The sequence below is a fragment of the Adelges cooleyi genome, unplaced genomic scaffold (genome assembly GCF_023614345.1).
Source record: "Adelges cooleyi isolate 19-005CV unplaced genomic scaffold, UGA_ACOO_1.1 ACOO_flye_CR_arks_rails_tigmint_CR_PRNA_9, whole genome shotgun sequence".
NCBI lineage: Eukaryota > Metazoa > Arthropoda > Insecta > Hemiptera > Adelgidae > Adelges > Adelges cooleyi.
Genome location: NW_026096579.1, coordinates 17048597 through 17071131, shown reverse-complemented (window position 1 = coordinate 17071131; position 22535 = coordinate 17048597). Strand labels below are relative to the sequence as shown.

The 22535-nt window shown below is 31.0% G+C and overlaps 1 protein-coding gene across 1 annotated transcript in view; it reads right to left on the bottom strand.

Annotated features, from left to right (window-relative positions):
• The window catches only part of LOC126846241 (neuropeptides capa receptor-like), a 61411-nt gene that overhangs the window by 26534 nt on the left and 12342 nt on the right, over nt 1-22535 (bottom strand). Inside the window, exon 2 of the mRNA XM_050585517.1 lies at nt 5173-5478. Coding sequence (XP_050441474.1) covers nt 5173-5434 — 262 coding nt within the window. The 5' untranslated portion in view covers nt 5435-5478. The remainder of the gene's footprint in view (nt 1-5172; nt 5479-22535) is intronic.

Genomic DNA, 22535 nt, shown 5'->3' with positions numbered 1-22535 from the left:
TTGTGTTAATTTTGCAAAAACAATCAACCTAATTGTCTTTATTAAACTTACCCAAGACAATGTCCGCCGGAAAAAATAATTTATTCGATTCGAACTTCTTGCGCAGTGTGTGTTTATTCATAGATAATAATATCTTACACGGATATGTATTGCGATTAGTTATTATAATTAATGTACCTACTGTTTACAAGTTTGTTGATGTTCAACACCCGGCGCATGATTGATAGTCTTCATAGCCCTTGTTTAATTTGGTTTTTTTTATGTTTATTAATTATGTTAACGTTATCTTTTCGACTCTGCCAAGTTTCCTTTTTTAATTGTGTTAATTATTTTAATCCGAAGTTCATCTCCATCCAATCATCTCGTCGAACAATTTCAGAAAAAATACACTGTGTATTATGTAAATTCAAAGTACAGCTACAGTTAAAAATTTAATGAAATAAATAAATAAATAATAGATATATATTTGTTTGGCTCACAATACCGGTTGAATTAAAAATTCACTAATCGAAAAAACAAAAGAAAGTTTTTAATTAATTAGTATAACTTTCATCGCGAAATTATCTAATAATTTTATCATTTAACACAACTCGCATCACACGCATTTTGAATCATTTACTTTGTTGATGTTATTTTTATCAATTTATTGGTTTTCTCTGCATCAATGCATGACTTAACCAACCGGAATGTTAATTCGAATTAATACCGAAAGCTACTGATCAAATTCACAATCTTATTCCATAAACGTTTTCAGACCGAATGTTGTTTCCCTTTGTATAAACTTTAACTATTGAATTTCATATAATGCGTTTTTGACAAACGTCCGCGAAAACCCCACAACGAACGGCCGAAAGTCTTGGTGATTGTAAAATCAATATCAAAGAAAAAATGGATTTAACCCGAATCGTCTAATTGCAATTAGTACAGTATTGTGTACATTGCACTGTACGATAAACGACTTAGAAAATGGGAATATAACACACAAACGAATCCTTTACGATTACACAGTTCATTAAAAGTCGTTTAATGAATGGGCGGTCTTTGAATCAGTTTCTAAATAATATTTAGTATTCGAGTAAATAATTGAATACTAATATTTTTGTTTGATGTTTTATTTTTATACCAAATTAGAGTAGGTTTAAAATTATTTATATATGTAGGTATATTACAGTATTCAATCGTTCTTTATTTTGATACGGACTTACCAACTGCATTTTTAAAATGCAAAAATTAAATACATTTGGTGAGACAATAAGTCCATAGAAGACGCCCCTCAGTGACAAGGTTTGATGATGATATAGTCAGTTAAAAAGAAACAATTAAGAACGATTAACACGAGAAAAAAACCTGATATTCAAAAAAATAAAAGTTAAGAAATTTATAAAAAAAATAATTTTCGAATGAAAACAATTGTTTTCCCTAAATTTACTTGTACCGTATTAGGTTTTATTAGATAGCTTGATATCTTTTTGGTTTAAGTTTTGAAAGGAAAGTGGAAATTAATATTTATTTATGTAGGTACGATGTTAAAAAGAACGTATTCTGGTTTTACTAGTTTTTTAAATACATTTTTTGTACGTATTTATTTATAACACAACTTTACACAAACATGTGTTCCAGTTTTTATTATGTTTTAGGATTGTTGCGTACAGTATTTTCTTGAGAAATAATTTTTTTTAGGAAATTTAGAACACTAGAACCGAGTGCACGTTATCCATGGCAGTATACCGACATTCTTTTTACCTCTGCGCTAAGTAATTGGATTTAGCACTCAGGTTTTTGAAGTACTGAGGATTCCACTGACAAAATATTTATTACAAATCCGTGAGAGATCATGTACTCTTTCGCCAATTTGATTTCTCTAATATCATTTTCCTATCCACACATTGTTATTGTATTTAGAACATCATTTCACGCCACAGTGTAAAATATACAAAGTTGTTATATAATATTTATAATGCCCTGTACACAACAACTAAGAAGGTGGTCACTCTGTCGCTCACCTTCGGGATTACTTCATTGCTGAGTACAGAGTATTAAAAATGTTGTTACGGTATTTTTACTCTAGGGTACAACGATAATACACCACCACGAACCATACACTATAAATATTGTATATATTGTTGTATTATAAAAATAGTCTCGCTCGGAGGTCGAGTTAGGAATTACAACTTTTTTTTCCCTCTAAAGTTCCACTTAAGCATATTATACAGAATATATGGCGAGGTCGTGGAAGGCAGGGGCGCCGTTAACCAAATGAATTATACGTACATCTTTTCATGTCGGGTAGATATAATATAAAGTATAAACTGTAGGTATTCACTCGACCATTATTATTATCTACATTAGCCGCCCCGTGCATAAGATTACACCCTGTGTACCTAACCTACCGTAATATTACTCTGTGTATTTTCTAACGGGGTAACGTGGCGGCCATTTATAAAGAAGAAAAAAATAGTGCGTTATAATAAATAAATATTATAAAAATTTTCGGCGTTCATAAATAACGCAAAACGGTTTGCGGCAAACACATCCTGTAGATTATATTATGCAGATTTGTATTGCATTATTATTGTGTTCGAAAGGGTTATGAAAAGCCGCCCTTGCGCGATAAATATTACCGTCTAGACGTTTACATTTATCCAGCATAAATATCGTTATGCGATAATTAATTGTCAGCAAATATTGACGAGCAAATAATAAATACAATTATTACACACATAAACTATAAACGTGACACTAATATATATATATATATATATATAGGTATTTATCATAATAGACCTAATAGAGAGTATAATTTAATTTATTCGGTATTGTGTGTGTGTGTGTGTGTGTGTGTACAAAACAAAAGTATAATATATACCGAATTTATACATAGGTGTATTGTAGTTTTGACGGATATTATTATTGTATGATTTATCGATTTTTATATCCAATTTTATCACGTGTTTCGTGCAAATGACAGCAATTGGTTTATTGCTTCTTTATTTTAACACGTGCAATGTACACACACACACACTAATAACCGATAAATAATCAAAGGCGGAGTCTGGTCATTATGGTAAAAATATTTAATGGACATTTTCCAAATGATCAAATCCGGGGTATGAACAAAATAGGTTTTCGCTAAATACATTACGATAAGAGACGGGAAATCAGCCGTTCACGATCCAACAATGTTCTTTTCTTCAGATTCAGTTGGCCTAAATCATTTTTCGATTGCCCCGGCGGCACGACGTAACGGCTGCATATGAAGTGTATTTTCCCGACCAGCGAATAATAGCCGATCTTATCTTATAATCGTATATAATCTTAAATCTTACATTCATATAATTAACTATACGGCGGCGCCCGTGTTCGCCGAATGGTGAAATTTCACTCGCCCAACTCGTGTTTGTTGTTTGTGTGTTTAGGATACGAAACAGTAAGACCGTATATTATGTACACACACACACACACTATATATATTATTATATTGTATGTAAATATATTCAGCGACATGTGGTTTTGAGATTAACGAAGTGTGCGAAGGCGGCGTTATAGAATCTTGTATTCATCTTAAAACAAAACCGCCCGTCTGCCGCTTTTTGTGGCGCGCATCGTTCAGACAATCAAGCCGACATGGCAGGGCTTACCGTGTGTGGTGCACATGCTATATAATACACACGGTTAATTATGATTGCTATTATGATTCAGCCGAGGGTGTTAAATCAATAGACGCGTTAAGTGACTCGGTCGGTCGGTCGGCAGCAGAGACGGAAGCCGCGAAATAAATCTTTTCCCACGCGGTCGCAGGTACCTGCCCAGATCCGGTCTGTCGGCGGATAACCCTTTACCTTTTTTCCCCTTTCACCTAAACATCCCCGTCGAGACCAGAGCCGTCGTAATCCACCTTGCCACCCCACCAATGACGACGCCGTTTCATCGCCAACGTGTCGCCAACTCATCGGCAAAATTGTATACATCTATATATATATAAGACTTAAAAAGGCTTTAAACGAAACCGCAAAGTTCTGTGCAAACTTTGTTTCCTATTACTTATCCCCTCGAGGACTTGCAGCTTCGTCTGTCGGTTTGCCGTTACCCGAGGAGTTAAACAATACGTTTGCTTTACGGTGTTTAAATACTTTTATTATTGTCCGAGGCCACGGGTAAACGCGAACGGGTCTCGTCTATACGTCTCAATTTTTTTTTTGGAAGGGATTTGTTAGGTTTTGAAGAGGCCATTGAAGGCGCATAGCGCTAGAAAAACTTAGCCCGCAATACATTAAATTACACACTAATGGTTTGGACTATGCTTGGTTAAAGTATGCTAGTTTATACTGCGGTGCTGGATTCTTACTATTTCCAGATTTGCAGATTTGATTGTGATTTAGTAATTGCTTTGACTCAACTTTGCTAACTTCTTCTGTACTGAATTAAATTTTGTCCTTACATCGATTTGAGTTCAGAGGGAATGAAATTTAACATAAACGACAGGTTTCTTTCGTCAAACGGCCAAATCGAACATTGAGAATAAGGTGTAGATTTTACACTTTTCTTAAAAGTTTAAAAGGCTAAAAAAAATCATTAATTATTTTTAACGAATAATAACGTTGAAATACAAACGTACAAAATTTTAAATGATAAAGTATTACCAATAGCTATGTGAAAATATTAAACAGACCATTTTAAATCAGATAACATGTACTTGTACTTTAATGCCGTTTTTAGTCAAAGTACAATCTTCAAAAATTAATTTTTAGCTGAATAGGATGATATAACGCGTCGATTCTGTTGGTTTTGTATTTTTCATCATCATAGTTAGATTATCATGGTTATCATCACGGTCGATTAGTACACTTTTTATAAACGGTAAACCATACTTAGTTATTGCTGAGGACTTCATAACATGTTATCACTTAAGATGTATACTTGGATACACTATACATTTACATACCGTAATATCCAGTGTAAACGCTATTGTAAACTATCAACCTCGATTTTTTCGTTCAAAAGCGATGTTGGCTTAAAATGATGTAGAAAAATGTCTTTTTTAAAACTTCACACTCGAGTTATTTTATGACGCATTTCGCCGTTTATTGAATTTTTTATCTCAATCCACAGATAACAAGCTAATAGATGAAATATTCCTTCTAAATAAGTGTACATATGGAATGCGTGACTTACCTAACAGCAGTAGCGTGAGATCGGATATGGCCAAACTGAACAGATAGTAGTTGGTGGCCGTGTGCATGAAGTTGTTTTGTATGATGACCACGCATACGGCAATGTTACCAATCACTCCGGTGACAAAAATGAATACATAGACGATAGTGATCGGGATGACTATGTTGAGCGACAGGTGTTTGGGCCCTCGAGTTAAGAGCAGGTAATTTTCGGTGTCGTTCAGCTGATCCCAGTACGTTTCATTCGCCGCCAGCACGTTCATGTCAGATAATATGTTTCCGTCACTTTGAATTCATCCATTGACATCTGAAATCAAAGTTACCAAGTTATCGAAAAAAAAAAACAAAACTTTAAATCTACCTTCAAAATAATTTTCGAGGACTTTTGAAGTCCTAAAGGCTTATTGATGGGAAAGGGTATGATATTATTTTTTGGTTTTTGTCATCGTTTATAGGAGACTTTGTCGTAAGAATATATTTTGTAATACAAGTCGAAACACAAATACATATTTTATTAGGTGTTTTTCTCGATTTTAAAGAGTAAGGGTGAACTTGTTAAATTGTTGGCAAAATACATATAGTATATTTTGGGTACCAGTTCTAATTTATATAGTCTTGCTGCGTTTTAAATCTCTTATTCCACACTTTAAATGAATGTTTAATGAACACTTCATAGTGCGACGGTGTACTACACAGACTATTCAGGTCTTTTAAAGTATTTCCACGATCAGAGCCATAAATCTCCCGTTCGAGAATTTATTGCGATTTAATGGACTAAAAATCACATCGTCTGGAGCATAAAAACAATTTAAAGGTAGCGTATAATCTCTAACGGATTTCTAGATTATGTAATTTTAATGTAACTGAAAGCAATTTACAATTATTATTCAGCTCAATGCATTTGTCTATTTGTCAGAAATTTATCTTCTTTTGCTACTCGTAACTCGAGACGATGACGTTTGGTAACGATTAGATAACGAGTACGAATCAGTGGATATTACAAAATATTTTATTATTACTATTAGCAATACCCAGATAGCAAAATAAGATTATCTTGATATAAAAAATAAATAAATACAATATATTGTGAATCGCAGACAATGTTAATAAATTCAACGACGGTTCAATTCACATTTTTACAAAACCAATCGTAGAGATGACAATTTAATGTTTAAGGAACTATTTTAATAATTCCAATAAACTGCAACGAACCTAGTTTATGCGACCTGGAAAGATATGAGAAAGCTTAAATTATTTTACAAGAAATTAATAATTATTTCGTTGAAATTAACTTGTTCAACATACAATCGATTAATGCATTTACAAGCAATATACACAATATTATTCAATTGATCAATGAAATAGGTCTTGCTCTTTCAAAAGATATCAAAACGGACAAAAAAAAAAACTCCAGCATCATATATCATTGTAAATCTTCTTAGCTTTGCTTGGAAGCTTGTGTGCGTCTCCGAATGGAAGTGGTTGAATCCTAACCCTTCGTTCACCTCACAGAATGTACTGTCCTAAATTATGTAAATAGGGCACATAACAATTGCCGCCATCAAGCCCCCTTTAAAGGAGAGATTTCCATCTGCTGCGACTTAAGTCTGAAAGGTAAATGGATCCTTCCATAAGTATAGTTGAGTGTAGTGTTATAATGCATTTTTGTTTGTTTTGTGAATTTCAAGCAGTTCTGAATTAATACACAATAAATATTGCATTTGTATGTACACTAACATTGTACTAATTAGTAATTACCAACAATCTGTATGAGTCACTCGCATTTAATTTGCTTTATTTCATAAATAATTAATTTTAACACAAGCGAAAGTTTAGTAAAAAGTTTCGCAAATAGCTTTTACGCAGTTCGTTAAATTTTTTTTCTATCCTTACAATAAATTTATTATATTCTAAATAAGTTTATTTCCACACTTTGCAACTGACTTTTAAAACTGCTTACTTTTTTTTGGTTTTTTTTATTTAAGAACTTCTTTAGAAAAGCAGTTTTATGAACTTTAAAATCCAACCCGACGACATTAGTATTTTTTTCCGGTAAGACATTATTATGGGTTTAGTAGTCAAAGTAGTCACCCAGTCAGAATAATATTTACTCCTGATGATTTGTAAGTACACAAAAAAAATACATTGAAAAGAAGAACGAGTTCGGTTAAGGTTGTTTTTTTTCAAAAATTATTACATTTCATTTTGATTTAGGTCATATACATTACACGATTGTCTGTAGAATTCATAAATATTGCATTGTGTTTTCTGTCAAACATAAATATCGAAAATAAACGTATATCCACCTTAGGCAATAATTCACTGGGCGATTAGGATTACTTAAAGAATGGACGGCAATGCTATTATTATATATTTTCTGTACTCGTAATAAATTCTTACAGAACGACATTTTTCTATTTATATTGCAATGGTAATTTATGTGTACATTATATTTTTTATCCAATAATCATACAAGGCCTAACTTGGTAATCGACCGCGGACCGCGATTTCAGCGCGATACCTATACACTGCCAGCACCGATCATTGACAGTTTCCAGATATTGTCATTGTAAATTATTAAGAGGGCGTCGCACCGGTGATTTTCAGTGGTAAAAACATGTTTAAGCAGACTGAAAATAACTCGCTTAATTTTGGTTTTAGTTAATAAAATTAAAAGAAAACAATATTCCAGGGGGCAAGACGGTGCGTTTTAAAAAAAAAAAATCATTTTTTTGAAAAGTTACAGTCATTTAAAAATGTTAAAATAGTCGTTATATCTAAACTATGTATTGAGCGTTATACTTGGAATAATGAAAAAAACGCACCGTATTGCCCTTTTGGAATATTGTTCTCTTTTAATTTTATAATAGGTGCTTTTACTGTAAAACCAAAATTAAGAGAGTTATTTTCAGTCCGCTTAAACATGTAGAGATGAAAAAACATTTTTAAATAACTTTCAAGTAATGCTGTGATAGTCCAAAAAATAAATTAACTACCAAAATAGAGTCCTAGATATTGAACTAATAATTACACATCACAGTTTAACCTTTAAATTAAGATTTTGTAAAAAATTGCCTATACTTTACTCCTTAAAAATGGGCGGTGCGACGCCCTCTTAATAGTGTGCCCCCCACCAGCTTAAAATGTTTGAAAAATGTGTGAAACATTATTTTAGCGATGATCTAATATCGCTGTCGACGGAAATATATATACAAGATAAATGTCTTCAAGTAGTTATAACGACACCCTCGTATCAGTGCTCAGGTCGGACCGGATTATTATTATGTGTGCGAGACGCATTTTATCGTTGCGCAACAACCGTATTAAGAGGTCTCTATACAGGCGCTACTAATGTGTAATGAAGGATTTTGTACGTCTTACGGGCTTGCCGTATAATGTTGTTTGAACTAGAAATCATATCGTAGAAGACCTGGTTAGCAACCGCATTCATACATAAAAAACCGCTCTGGTAAAACGCATTCAAACAGACATTAAAAATACGGCATCCGTTTTGTGCGATGACACAGCGAAAACAGTATAATGACCGTGGCCGTTCGTTAAACGGTCGTTTGATAAATTTAATTTGCATGAAACGAAAAAAAAAAAATTGAAAAACGTAAACTAAAATCGAGGAAATAATTTTCCAATTTCCCGCGAATGCATTTGCCCGTTTTGAAAAATCCTCAAGAGGGCGTCGCACCGGTGATTTTCAGCGGTAAAAACATGTTTAAGCAGACTGAAAATAACTCGCTTAATTTTGGTTTTATAGTAAAAGCACCAATTATAAAATTAAAAGACAACAATATTCCTCCGGAAGACAAGACATATTTAAAGTTACAGTCATTTAAAAATGTTAAAATAGTCGTTATATCCAAACTATGTATTGAGCGTTATACTTGGAATAATGAAAAAAAACGCACCGTCTTGCCCTTTCGGAATATTGTCCTCTTTTAATTTTATAATAGGTGCTTTTACTGTAAAACCAAAATTAAGAGAGTTATTTTCAGTCTGCTTAAACATGTAGAGATGAAAAAACATTTTTAAATCGCTTTCAAGGATGCTGTGATAGTCCAAAAAATAAATGAACTACCAAAATAGAGTCCTAGTTATTGAACTAATAATTACACATCACAGTTTAACCTTTAAATTGAAATTAAAAAAATTGTAAAAAATTGCCTATACTTCACTCCTTCAAATGGGCGGTGCGACGCCACCTTAAGTCCTTTGGATTCGACGCGTAGTTGAGAGGGTATTGTTTTTACAATAACGTGGTTATTATTTTTTTTTCTGGTCTCAATCCACAAAACTCTAATGTTAATGTTTTGCGGCCAAAAGAGTGACAAGTTTTGTTTTGGAGAAGTTTTTGTCGGCATGAAATATTGCCAAAACGATGGAAATCGTCCGATCTGTTAACATTGTCGCTGACACATATAAAACAGTTCCTGTGTGCAAAGGCTGATGTATTGTAAGTATAAATAACTTATATTACTTATATATATATATTACTACTACTTACTTATATATATATATATATATATATATATATATATATATTCAAAATGACTCGCGTTAGCCAACGTTAAGAGTTATTTATTTGGAACCTTGTCATGTATTTTTATATCTAGTATAAAATTTTAAATTATTATTTATAAGATTTGGTATGTAATATTGATTTTTTTCATAATAATGTTTTCGAGCTTAAGTCAATTGCTTTAAAATATTCATTTTAGTTAGTTCCACTATTGCTGTGCAATCGGGTTTTTTTTCTTCTCTAATGTATATTTTGTATTTACCTAGTTGTGGAGTTATTTTTACCTTCATATCCAGAGTGTGTTTAATTGTGAAAGACAACCAAGCGGATTCGATTAAAGACGTTTAAAGCGATTCGAGTAATATGATTAGGTATATCGCCTTGGGCGGCTTTTAGTACGTTCTGGATAAGGTTTTGAATTGGTTGTAGACTTGGTAAAGGATTGTATTTGCCGTGAACAAATACAATAAAGCACCGAGAAAAAAACATATACTATATATGCTTAGAATTGTTTTTCTTTTGTTACACTAAAATGTACCAACATGTGTGTGGGTGTGTGTGTGTGTACTTATATGTAAATAGTATGTACATGACAGTTTTCCGATTGTTTTCGACGATCGACAATTTCCTTCCGGTGTACAATTCCCGCCATATCGTACGGGACATCTTATCTAACATATTAATGTACCAATAAAATAAAGGCCAGCAGGTGGGTTCAGAGGGGTCTTTAATACAACTTCCATATTATATGTATAAACACTTCAACGCCAAACTGTATATTATATTAAAAAAGTTTATAACATATGCAATATACATTGTCTGTTTGATTGCTTTTCCTGCAGCTTACCGTTTTAATCAATAGTAATCCAATAAGATAACTTTACAATTTCAGATCATAGTTTAACTCTAAGTACTTCCTTGAGAATTATTTTTTTGAATTTGAATTCTAATTTGAAAAGTTATCTAAATATTTACAACTTAGAAAAAGATTCTTAATGCTTTTTAGCTTTTACAAACAATTTTTGACATTTGAAAAACTTTCTTTTGATATTTCGTGGTACAACTATTTTTAGCAAGTTATTAAGTTTTATCAGTTTCTAATGTCTTTAAATTGAAAAACTTATTTATATTGTCAAATATCAAGATAATAATTTTAAAGTGTTATATTTCAGCTTTTGATTAGTTTTCAAATTAGAATTTTCTATATGAAAAATTAAATTATTCGACGTTAATCAAATTCAAAACAAAATTCCTGAGAAAGTTCTTAACTTAAGCTAGGAAATTTGAAATTTTAGACAATTCTTATTTGAATAGGCTACTATAGTAAAAAGAAACAATATAATGAAAATATTTTTTTGCCTAACCTAACCTAACCTAACCGTCAACTGTTGATGATTCGCTCTCACCGTAGTGTTCTAGAAATTTACAACTGTCAAGTGCAAATTAATTTTATTGGGGGTTTCCCGTTACGAAAAAGAAGTTTGGACTACCGGTTTTTGAGACAAATGTACGTGTAATATAGGCTTAAAAATGTAAAGGTTTTTTTTCTTTTTAATAAATTAATCTTTTTCACTAGATGTCGATGTGCGATTGACATATCGTACAGATTAACGGGCACCGTACGTCCGTCCTATCGAGTTGTGTTAGCTTTTTTTTTTTTTTTTGCAACGATCAATAAGACATAAATTGTCTACACAAAGTAAAAAAAACGGCTAAAGTTTTGTTTCGGCGAGCTCGTGTTTTTATTTTTTACTACGTATAAATTAATCATATATATATATATATATATATATATATAATAATAGTATGACGGGGTGCCAAATAAATATCGACGATGAACGTTATTTTCAGTTTGAACGCTAACGAGTAACATTATTACTACAGACTACTATTACATATATATATATATATATATTTTTTTTTTGTAAAACCAAAAAAATTGGCTCACGCGAATTATAGACATACGATATATTATTTCCACGGCCAATAACGAAGACAATATCATTATATATATATATATATATTGTATAAGTTATTAATACTTACAATACATCAGCCCTTGCACATCTGCAGCACACCGGATGTGTGTCAGCGCCAATGTTAACAGATCGGACGGTTTACATCGTTTTTGGCAATATTTCATACCGGCAAAAACTACCCCAAACACAAAACTTATCACTCTTTTGTCCGTAAAACACTAACAGCGTGTTTCAAGTGTAATATATATTTTTAATATACACCGTGTCGACGTCTATAGCTCGTTAATGATAATAAAAAAACAAGCCATTTGTTGTCGTTTTTATCCATATATATATGGTAATCAACATAAATAAAAATACCTAAGCATTTATAACGGTCAAAGTGCAATTTTCCTCTTTTTTTTTAAAAAAAAAGGTTTACCTATGCGTAAACAAAAAATTTGACTACTGTTTTTTAATAATATTGTATTTGTTTATAGCCCCAATCTATTTCTACTTTCAGTCTAATTTTCAGACCTTTTTTAGGCCTTAAACTTCGGCTCAAAAAGCGAAGAACATAAGTTTCCTACATCTCTGGGGGGGGAAGGGTTTATGCTATTTTTTTGGGTTTGTTAACGTTCATCGATAGAAATTTATCTAAATAATATTCCATAAAAATTTGGAACTAATTTGACTACTTTTAATAAAATTATAGCGCGACGTTATAAATTATAAGTTAAAAAATATGTACATTTTTTTTTTGGCTCAATAAATTAATTTTGAGTTACGATATCTGTTTTATAGACTAGCTACATGAAAAAAAACATAAAAAACGAAGGTACCATTAAACAGAAACATGTGTTTTTCAAAGAAAAGAAGGACTTCGAACACCCGTTTAAAATTGTTCAAAAAATGGAAAATAAAATAAAATGTAAAGTCCTGAGGTTTTGTAATAAAATGCATAAATTAATGTCTCGTTCGGAATGAAAGATTTAGTATATTTTTAAAAACGCTAACTTCTGTCGTTTTGTCAATATTATGTTTTCATTAACGAAAAAAAAGTAGTACGTTTTAAAAATGGCTTAAATATTTGCATCTCGTTTGTAACAAAACCCACTGGCTTGCTAATTAATTTATTCACTATATAATAGTTTGGAAAAGCGAAAGGGACGAATTGCCTCCGTTTTTTCTCTACCAAAAAACCCACATAGTTTACTTAGTAAATGTTTTTCATCATATGACTGCAATTAAAGAACATTAGAATAGAGTATATTACTGTGTTTATTATTTTATTGATAATATGGAATGCAGCCATATTATTTTGTAATTATTTTATTTTACAAAAATGTCATGATTACACTTCATGCTGAATACTTTTAGTGCAACACGAACTGTCGATGATAATGTTTAAAAAACTTTAAACTAAAATTTATTGCCAAATGTTTTGTTGGTGTTTGGTGGAAAATATCGTTTGTATGGCTATTTTGTTCTCAATAATCTATGGAGAATTATTAAATTTTTTATAAATTTATGAAAAATGTAGTTAAAACATTTACGTACGATATCTTGCCAAAAACACGATTAATAAAATATTATATATATTTTAGCTATTATAACTGTTATATAACTTATAAATTAATAAAATATTTTTAAAATAAATTAAGGGCACTCTAGATTGAAATGGAATTGTCCTATTGTCGTCATGTGTGAATTGGAAACAAAGCGAGAAAAAAACACTAAGAACCATAGTGTTATGATTATTTTATTGAAATAGAAATAGTTTTTACATTTAAATAGTGAAAATTCGTTTCAACAACATTTGTCAGAAGTCAAAATTCCTCAAGTTGTTAAAAGATATAGCGAAGAATCCCAATTCAAAAATTATTTCTTAAATTTCCCTCACACGAACACGTTTTTAAGCTAACTTAACAATGTTTACCGACTTGGACGATTGTTGTAATTTTACATAATATTATAATAAAGAAAATTATTTTAAAAAAAATAGATTCATATTACATCATTTTAATTTTGTCTTCGATGCGGACATGAGAAATGATGTGTTTAAATTGTTGTGTCTGGACGACATCTTTTAATCCGCTGAACCGATTTTTTCAATCTAACTTTTTTTAAACACTCATTTGGTATTCACCAATCACTTATGGTGATAAATGTTATAAATGTTATCATTTAACAACAAATTATACCTTGACGCTTTTAATGAATTATTCATCTCTTATCTCATACAGCTTAATAAATTATTATTAACTCCATTGATTCAAAGTACAAAAACTATTTTTCATTTTTTCCAAAGGCAGTTTATACTAAAATGATTAATTAAAAATAACCTTCTTTGGAAACTTTTTACAATTTAACGCTGAATCGAATTCAGATGCTAATTGAGATACATGTATAGATTGTGCCACTAGCTCATTGAACAAAACATACTTGGACATTTTTCAATTAAACAAAGTATTGCGTTTCAGCAAACAAAAAGTCATACATTGTCTCTTGTCTTAGATATTATGTTTTCAAAGAATTACTACAACAGAACATACAATATATGTTCCTACTTTCAATTTAACTTAAAATTATTGAATCTACACGAGCACTGTATTACTTTATACTGTCATAACTTCCTTGTTGCTTACAATTATTATTCTTTTTGAATTATTCAAATATTTGCGTAGCCTCCGTTTGTCTGGTGAATGAAAATCATAAAAACAAAAATGCATATTATATTATGTCGTTACAACGTTGTTAAATAATCATAATATTGTTTCCGGGTTTACAGCCGCAAGTTGACATAGTGCTGCTTTTAAATAAAATAACAATTTCAATTACTAAAGTCATGAGTAGAGAGACTCTCTACTGTCATGATCACGGTTTTAACTTTTTAATTTTAAAACGCAAACTTAACTACTGATTCGTGTTGAAAAAAAAAAAATTATAATATTATACTTGTAATAATAATTGTATTGTCGGTATTGAATTGAGTTTACAAGACGCAGTACAACATTTTCTACTTTATATTTTATAAACTTTGGATAAAACGGTGCTAAAATAATATTATGTTTACGTCGTACCCAACTACACTTAAAATCAATTGACGTTTTTTTTTGTTAACAATGATTATATACTATACATAAGAATTGATATTTTTTTCCAGCTCATTGCGGTATTTGTTTATTTAGCATTTTTTTTTTTTTTTTTTGAAACAATTGACTTATTTTTGGGTCTCGGCGTTACACTCGAGGTAATGCCACAAACGCAAGGTTTTTTTTTTATTATTACTTAATTATTTTAATGCTACGGTCAATATTCTGAGTATGCACATTGTCCGTGTTTGGATCCTCGAATTGTGTCCAGTCAGGACCGGAGTGTTTGTTTAATTTCTAACAATTTATTTTGGTCGGCCTTTCGAGGGATTTTACCCTCTTAATATGCTTGCCGATTTCAATTATTTAATTGATGTTGCTGCTGACACTTTAGTTTATCGGTCTGTACTCGAACATTTCCATTATAGTTGTACAACTTACACATAAACGTCTGAAATGTATGCTGTGTCACTGCAGTCTACTTTGTTTTTTTTTTAAGCAACATTTTTGTAATGTGTAATCACAAAAGCAATTTAATAAAAAAAAAAAAATCAAAATTAACGAATATATTATTAGGGTTGTATGTTAGTTTAGTGTCTCTAATTCGGTGCTAGTAATCATTTTTTATTGTTCCAAGGAGTTATAACATAGCTTGATAGGTAAAGTTGTTGGTAGGGTTTTACAACCTTAGAAAAGTGTAAATTGGTTAATATCCAGTTTTTTTGGTTCTTTTAATGAATATTACTATAATTTTGTATGTTTTCAGCTGGGTTAGATACAAAAACAGTAACATAAACTAGTAATGTGAATAGGGTTGATTATTTCTATTTTTTTTTTTTACAAAAGAGTAGAAGGTACACATCTGTAACACGTGTTGGATGTCTAATTAACGGTTTGTACTTGTAAGGAGCTAGTATTTTTTATAAGAATTTTTTTTACTTAATTTAAAGCATCAACAACAACGGTTAATAGCTTACATAACTGGTAGTACGTTAATCTCATACAGCAAAGTCTTTACTCTTTTGGGAATCTACATTATGCATTGTATGTCATGTAGTTAAGTATTCATCAATTCGTTTTTTTTTGTAAAATGCAACGTTTTCATCGGACAGTCTAAAGAAATCATTTACAGCAGTATTAATAATAATTAAGTGTAATGGTGTAAGTATAGTATAATATCTACTCTTCATTGGGGCTTGCATTATTTATGGCGACTAATCACAACGTTATTCAAGCTCTATAGTATAGTTATATATAATAAATAGTAAATGAAGTAAAAAGCAAAATAAAAAGTAAAGATGTACAGAGTGATCAATTTAACGTAAAACAGTAATTTTCTCTTAAAACAATAGTTACAATTGTGTAGTTTTTATCTTTGGAGAAACTACATAATTTTTTGTTATTTTACCTATTGTTAGGTAATTCCTTAGGTTTATTGTGAATTTTCATTACATTTTTTTTTCAAGATTAACGAAATTAAATGTATTAAATGGTTTTCAAAGAACCGAGTCGGTTATTGAACACAAATATTTTAGTTCAATTTCTACGATGCTGCTTTGCCGACAAACAGCTAACCGATTTCATTACCGTGTACACCTTATAGTTGCGGATTGTTTTCCTAATAGAAATCCCATTAATTGTGCTAACTTGACTTTGCTTCGCACAAATGTGTCTTTAGTATTCCCGACAATGTTGTTGGCTAAACTTCGGTTAGATTAATGGGCACATGTATTGACGGTTGTTTTATGTAAGCAACACTATACGAGATCTGTTCCCTATATGCTCAATAATTAGTTACCGCCCACGTTTTCTACATGTCCGCCATTGCGAGATTATTGCCTGATGAAAATTCCATTAATGAAATTGCTGTCTACGAAATAAGGTGAAAAATTATTTTCTGACTTTGATAAAAGTCGAAAGCACGCTGAAAAATACTACTTCATACGAGAGAGAGAGTAAACGACTAAAACAAATTTTTAGAATTCTTAAAATTGTTATATTTCGGTCATTTCTAAGATACGGGTAAAGGAGCTGATGTCCATATCGACATTGAAGGCTTCCGACTTGTATAAGGGTTTGTTCGAGGCGAGACAAACGGGTTAAAAGGGTTTTCCAATTATTATCAAGCATAGTGCTAGGTATTGATTTGTTCCTTTTCTTATATTGCTATAGATTAAGCTGTTCATTACGTCTTGACTCTTGACTGAGCTGTTTACTAGGTTGAACTTCGTATAAATCACATATTTCTTATCGCTGTCGTGGCTATTATTGGGAAATACTTTTACAAAATCGTATATTCTCTTATACCGATACAAAAGGTGATATTTTGGTGTCTCAAGGTAACTCAACGATAATTATGCAAACGGCTTTTGACTTCACGAAGTTAATGAAAAGGGCAATTTGAATTAGTTTTTCTTAATTCGAATTTATCTTTTGAATAATAATATTGCACCATACTTAACTCGGCGGAGTAAATATAAACGCGATACGGTACAGCTTTATGCAAATTGTAATAATTGTTCTGTTGGGTTTTCTTTGGTTAAGTTTGGTAGTCAAGGTCAAATTAGGTTAGGTTAGGTCAGCAAGGCCCTACACCACCTTCACGTGGTGCCAATATTATTGTAGACGGTCCTTAACTAGACTGGAGAATGGGATGTATACTATAAAACCGCATCCAAAAATGTTTTGTTTACACCTTCTTAGATAGATGGCGAATAAAAAGCCTGGATTTTATCAAACAATGTAAATGTCGACAATTGCGAATATCTGTCATCAATAGTAATCGTAATGAAGATGAATATGTGTATGGCGGGAAACGCGATGATACCACATCAATCTACTAATTTGACACACGGCTATCAAATTTTACACGTTATTTCTTTTTTTCACAACAAACAGGTTGAAGCGTGAAAGTGTTGTGTGACACAATGCGAACCCAATCATTTTAAGTTTAGCCCAATCGAATGATATACACAATACAAGCAAAACGATTTCCTTACATCTGTATAAACAGCGTACCGACCCTCATCGTTGAAAATGAATCCAATCAGATTAATGTGTACAAAAATTGACAAATTTAGATTTAGAGTAAAATATATTTCTCAAGTTATATACACGAGTAACTTTTAACCCCCCCCCCCCCCGGACCCTATTTTTTTTGTTTTTGACAATACTGAGTGACATTATAACAAGGCAATATTACTCTAAAGAAAATAAATCAGAACAATAGATGAAATTAATGAAGAACGAATTCGATGATGGAATAAATAACAAAAGAGTAAAGACTATTCAAAACCTAGACTAAGTTTTATGATTTTATCTAATCAATATATAATACTGATATCTAAACATTCAAGCGTTTATAGTAAAAACACTATTCGAATTTATTTTTTGTAGCTATAGATACCTACTACTAAACATAATTCTAAACATTCGAAAAACCTTTAATTTTGAAGCCTTTTTGAGATCAGATTTAAACGATTCGATGCGAACCTGTAGTAAACATGAATCACTTTGCACAGACAATACATACTTAGGAATTTAATATATAAAAAATAAATGTGTAAATATATTATAGTCGAAATTCGATTTTTTGTTAGATAAACAAAAGAGATAACATACAGATTTTTTATATTTCTATATCAATATGTTTTATTTAAATCAGACCAACATCACCAATCATGATGTGTGTGCTAGTGGATTTTCTAAACGTCTCAAACTTATATATCCTATGCAAATAGTTCCATAAAATCGAAAAAGTGAAGAAAACATTTTTTTTTTCAAATTTGTTTGACTTAAACGATGCTAAACTCTGTAAATTTATTGTAAAAACACCTCCACAGTTCCCGACCACTTAATGACTAATCATGATATCAAAGGGAATTTTCACTGAACAATTGTAATTTAAGTGATCTTTTTCATAGTATAATTAAAAAATATTTTTTTCAGATTTTTAAGTAGCTAAAAATTGAAAAACAAATTGAAAATTGTATATATTTCATTACATTTTTATGCCGACTCAAGGTCAAAATATCAAAAAAAAATTTTTTTTTTATTTTGACCCACATATAATTATACCTTTGGTTCATAATATTTTTTTGGCAATTTTTTTTTGACCCACATATAATTTAACAAAGCTGTTATGTTTTGCTATTTACTTTATCTTTTTTAATAATTACCATAATCGGGATACGTAAAATTATGCCGAATATTTATTGCAATTGAAGTAGTAAGCGAGCACTTAAATTATTAGACGAAATGTCCAATTATAATAAATCATTATTGTTTTACTTTAAAATGTATGGATGGTTAAATAACGTAAACCGTTTTAAACCTGATGACCTGACTCCAACGTAGTCCTTATCGATCCTAACGGATTCGGTTACAGCGAATTAGTGTAGTTCGAAATTTCTGGTCTGTTTATCGTTTATCTTTGTTCCCCACATGGCATTGAATTCATCAGACCTTAACGACACGATGATAAATTATACCACAGGTAACAAAGTTACACATAGGTCATCCCGCTACTATGTACTGCTGTGTCATAATATATTTAATAAGGTTTGCCGCGAGAGCATAATAATATTATTATTTATTATTAAATAGCCAATCCCGTCCGATCCTCGATTTTATATGTAAATATGGATGATTTTTAAAAAAAATTTTCATTGAGTATCGTACACGGTTTTTAGTAACATATACATATATATATATATATATATATATATATATATATATACAGGGTGTTACAGCATGAAAGGTAAGTAATAGGTGATTGGACATCTGGGACACCCCCAAATAAGCCCTCCGTTTTTATTTATTCGATAAGTCAAAAATTGAAGGTTTCGACAGTTAAGTAAAAAAATAATAACCTAAAAAAACAAAAAATTATTCCATGTTATTCAGTGCAAAAAGCTAACTTTAAAAGAGAGGTCACATCATTTTCAGTCCCTTTCGGCCCCTAACTCAAAAAATGATAAGAGAAAAATGATTAGAGACCAGAAATATATGATAAGTGATAAAAGAAAAGAAATTATTGGTAAGAGATAAATTATGAGAGATTAGAGATGAATGATAAGAGATAAGTGCTAAATGATAAGAGTTTGGAGATAAATAATTAGAAACAAGAGATAAGAAATAAGATATTAGTGATAAGAGATAAATGGTTAGAGACTAGAAGTAAGAAAAAATGATAAGAGAAGAGTTAGGGGCCGAATGGGACTGAAAATGATGTGACCACTCTTTTAAGGTGAGTTTTTTGCACTCAATAACAGGGAATAGTTTTTTTTTTAAAAGTCATTATTTTTTTAATTAACTGTCGATATCTTCAATTTTTTACTTTTCGAAAAAATGAAAACGGGGGGCTCATTTGGGGGTATCCCAGATGTCCAATCACCTATTACTTACCTTTCATGCTGGAACACCTTGTATATATACATATACATTATAATAGAAATGGACCTTATAACCCGCTAGAGTACATAAATATGATTTACACCTTATAGTGCAAGAGAAAACGCCAATTTCTGACCTAAGTTTATATAAAACGAATTTAAAAAAAAAAAATAAAATAAAAAATGTCACTTTGATATTTCCGCGTTTAGATTACCTACTTTATAAAAGCGTTTGGCCGATCAAAACGGCACAGGCGTTCTCAATTTAATACAAAATAAATTATAAAAAATGGTTGTAATAAGGAAAAAAAATCGTTTCGTCGACGTTGATTGATGAGACCGGATAGGTATGTTGAATTTCCACAATTACGGTCTCGATTCTACCTGTGAGGTAAATTATCCCTATGATCATTCCCACCGTTATTGCGGTATTTTATATTTCTGTAAAAAATATATATATATTTATATATATTACAATATGTAGGCTTTTTATTCGTCCAAATAAAAGCCCACATACTTTACGCTGAATAGTGTATTATTCGGTGTAAAGTACCGGTTATTCGTACGAAGTAACTTTTGGCAAATGACCGTTCAAGTTTTTATTATTTATTCTAAGCCAGTGGACTTGAGTTTACTAAAAAGCGTTAAAACAATAATACTAACTTGTACACACGAAACGTTTGACAATTAGTACACGATGAGCATAGTCAAACATTGTTGACCAAATTTATACAGCCGACAAGTACATAAAAAAATATAATTCGGAAAAAAAAAACAATTTATTTTCTAGGTAAGTATTGGACTTTGGGGGTCTGTCACTTTGCAGGTGTTTGTTTGTCGGTACAATTTTTGTAAAAGATTATTTAACGTGTTTTAGGCGATTAATGGATTTAACACTGTGCATTATTATTAGTTTAATCCTTCCAGTACAGTGATAGTCTGTAGATGAGGTAATTTGTCTTGCACCAACTAATTAGAGCTACGCTTGATTGGCGTATTTAAAGGGCAACACAAAGAGTTTGTCTATATGTATTATCTACATATAGGTATAGCTAATCCAAACAAGTCTAATCTGTAACTTTTTTTTTTGGCTGATGAACTTGAATATCAGCTCTACCGAATTGAGATTGCATAATTATAATATGGTCGGTACTCAAGTGCGTCAAACGTTAAGAAACTCACCCGATTCTTCCAAAAACTTAATCGAAGGTCTAAGCACGTCGGTGGTATATGACAGTGCCCTAGATGCTGTCGTGAGCAAAGGAACGACACAATATTATTATTATTATTCATTGTTCTCTAATAATACTTGACAATCTCTTTTGTACGCCAGCACACAAACGGAATTTTTATGTTCTTTAAGTGTTCGGTCTCTCGCTCGTCTTTAGAAGTTTTTTCATTTTATTGTTCATTAAGGGGATTGAAAGCGGACGGTTTTCAAGGAGTATTATGTGGGCAATATTTTAAAAAAAAAAAAAAGGTTTTTAATCAATTTTAATCATGTCAAACAAATAATTTCGCTGTGGCAAAGTTGTAAACCTATCGCTAATCCAATTTCAATTCTGTAAACGACAAGAATTTGTTGACTTTTTATTGGGTTACGCCGAAAACCAAATTTAATTTTAAAAATTCAGTTTTTTAAATTAAAACCGTTTTCAATATTAAACGCATTTCTTTTAATACGATTTAAAGTAGGTATAGTGTTTTTTTTTATAGACAACTGCAATATAAACTTCAAGGGTCGATAAAAACACGTTTACAAAATGATTATATTGTGTACACTGACAATGTATAAATATCTAATGTAATAATATTGTAGAGTTAACTGTATGTAGAGAGAAACATGTATATTAATTACATTTTCAAGCGAAGTAATAAATATTTTTCTTGTGTATTTTTATATCTTACTTTTGTAGATTTCCATGTACCGAATTTTCATATATATTAACCGAAATACATGCAATTTTAATGATTTTTTTTTTCACCGTAAACCTATATATATCTATTATTTTATATAGCGTATAACATCTAAACTATGATGAATCGGTCATTTATAGCAGCCATCCATGACCTAGGCGTCTCTTATAACGGTTTTGTGTGTGCTTGTCGCGCGTGTAACGAAACACGTGTATACAATATGATGAGCACATTTCGATCAATCAACTCTCAGGCGGCGTCTTTTGACACCCACTGTCACAGTATTGGTAACACGATCGAGTTTACCATCATAATAATAATAATAATATGTTGTTTTTGAATGTCATCGAGAAGGGACCGCGGAAAACATAACGTGGAAATTGTATTAATTTATACAAACAAACACACACATGCATAGTAGACGGTTTTGTACAATCGACGTGATCAATATAGATCGACACATCCCTCCA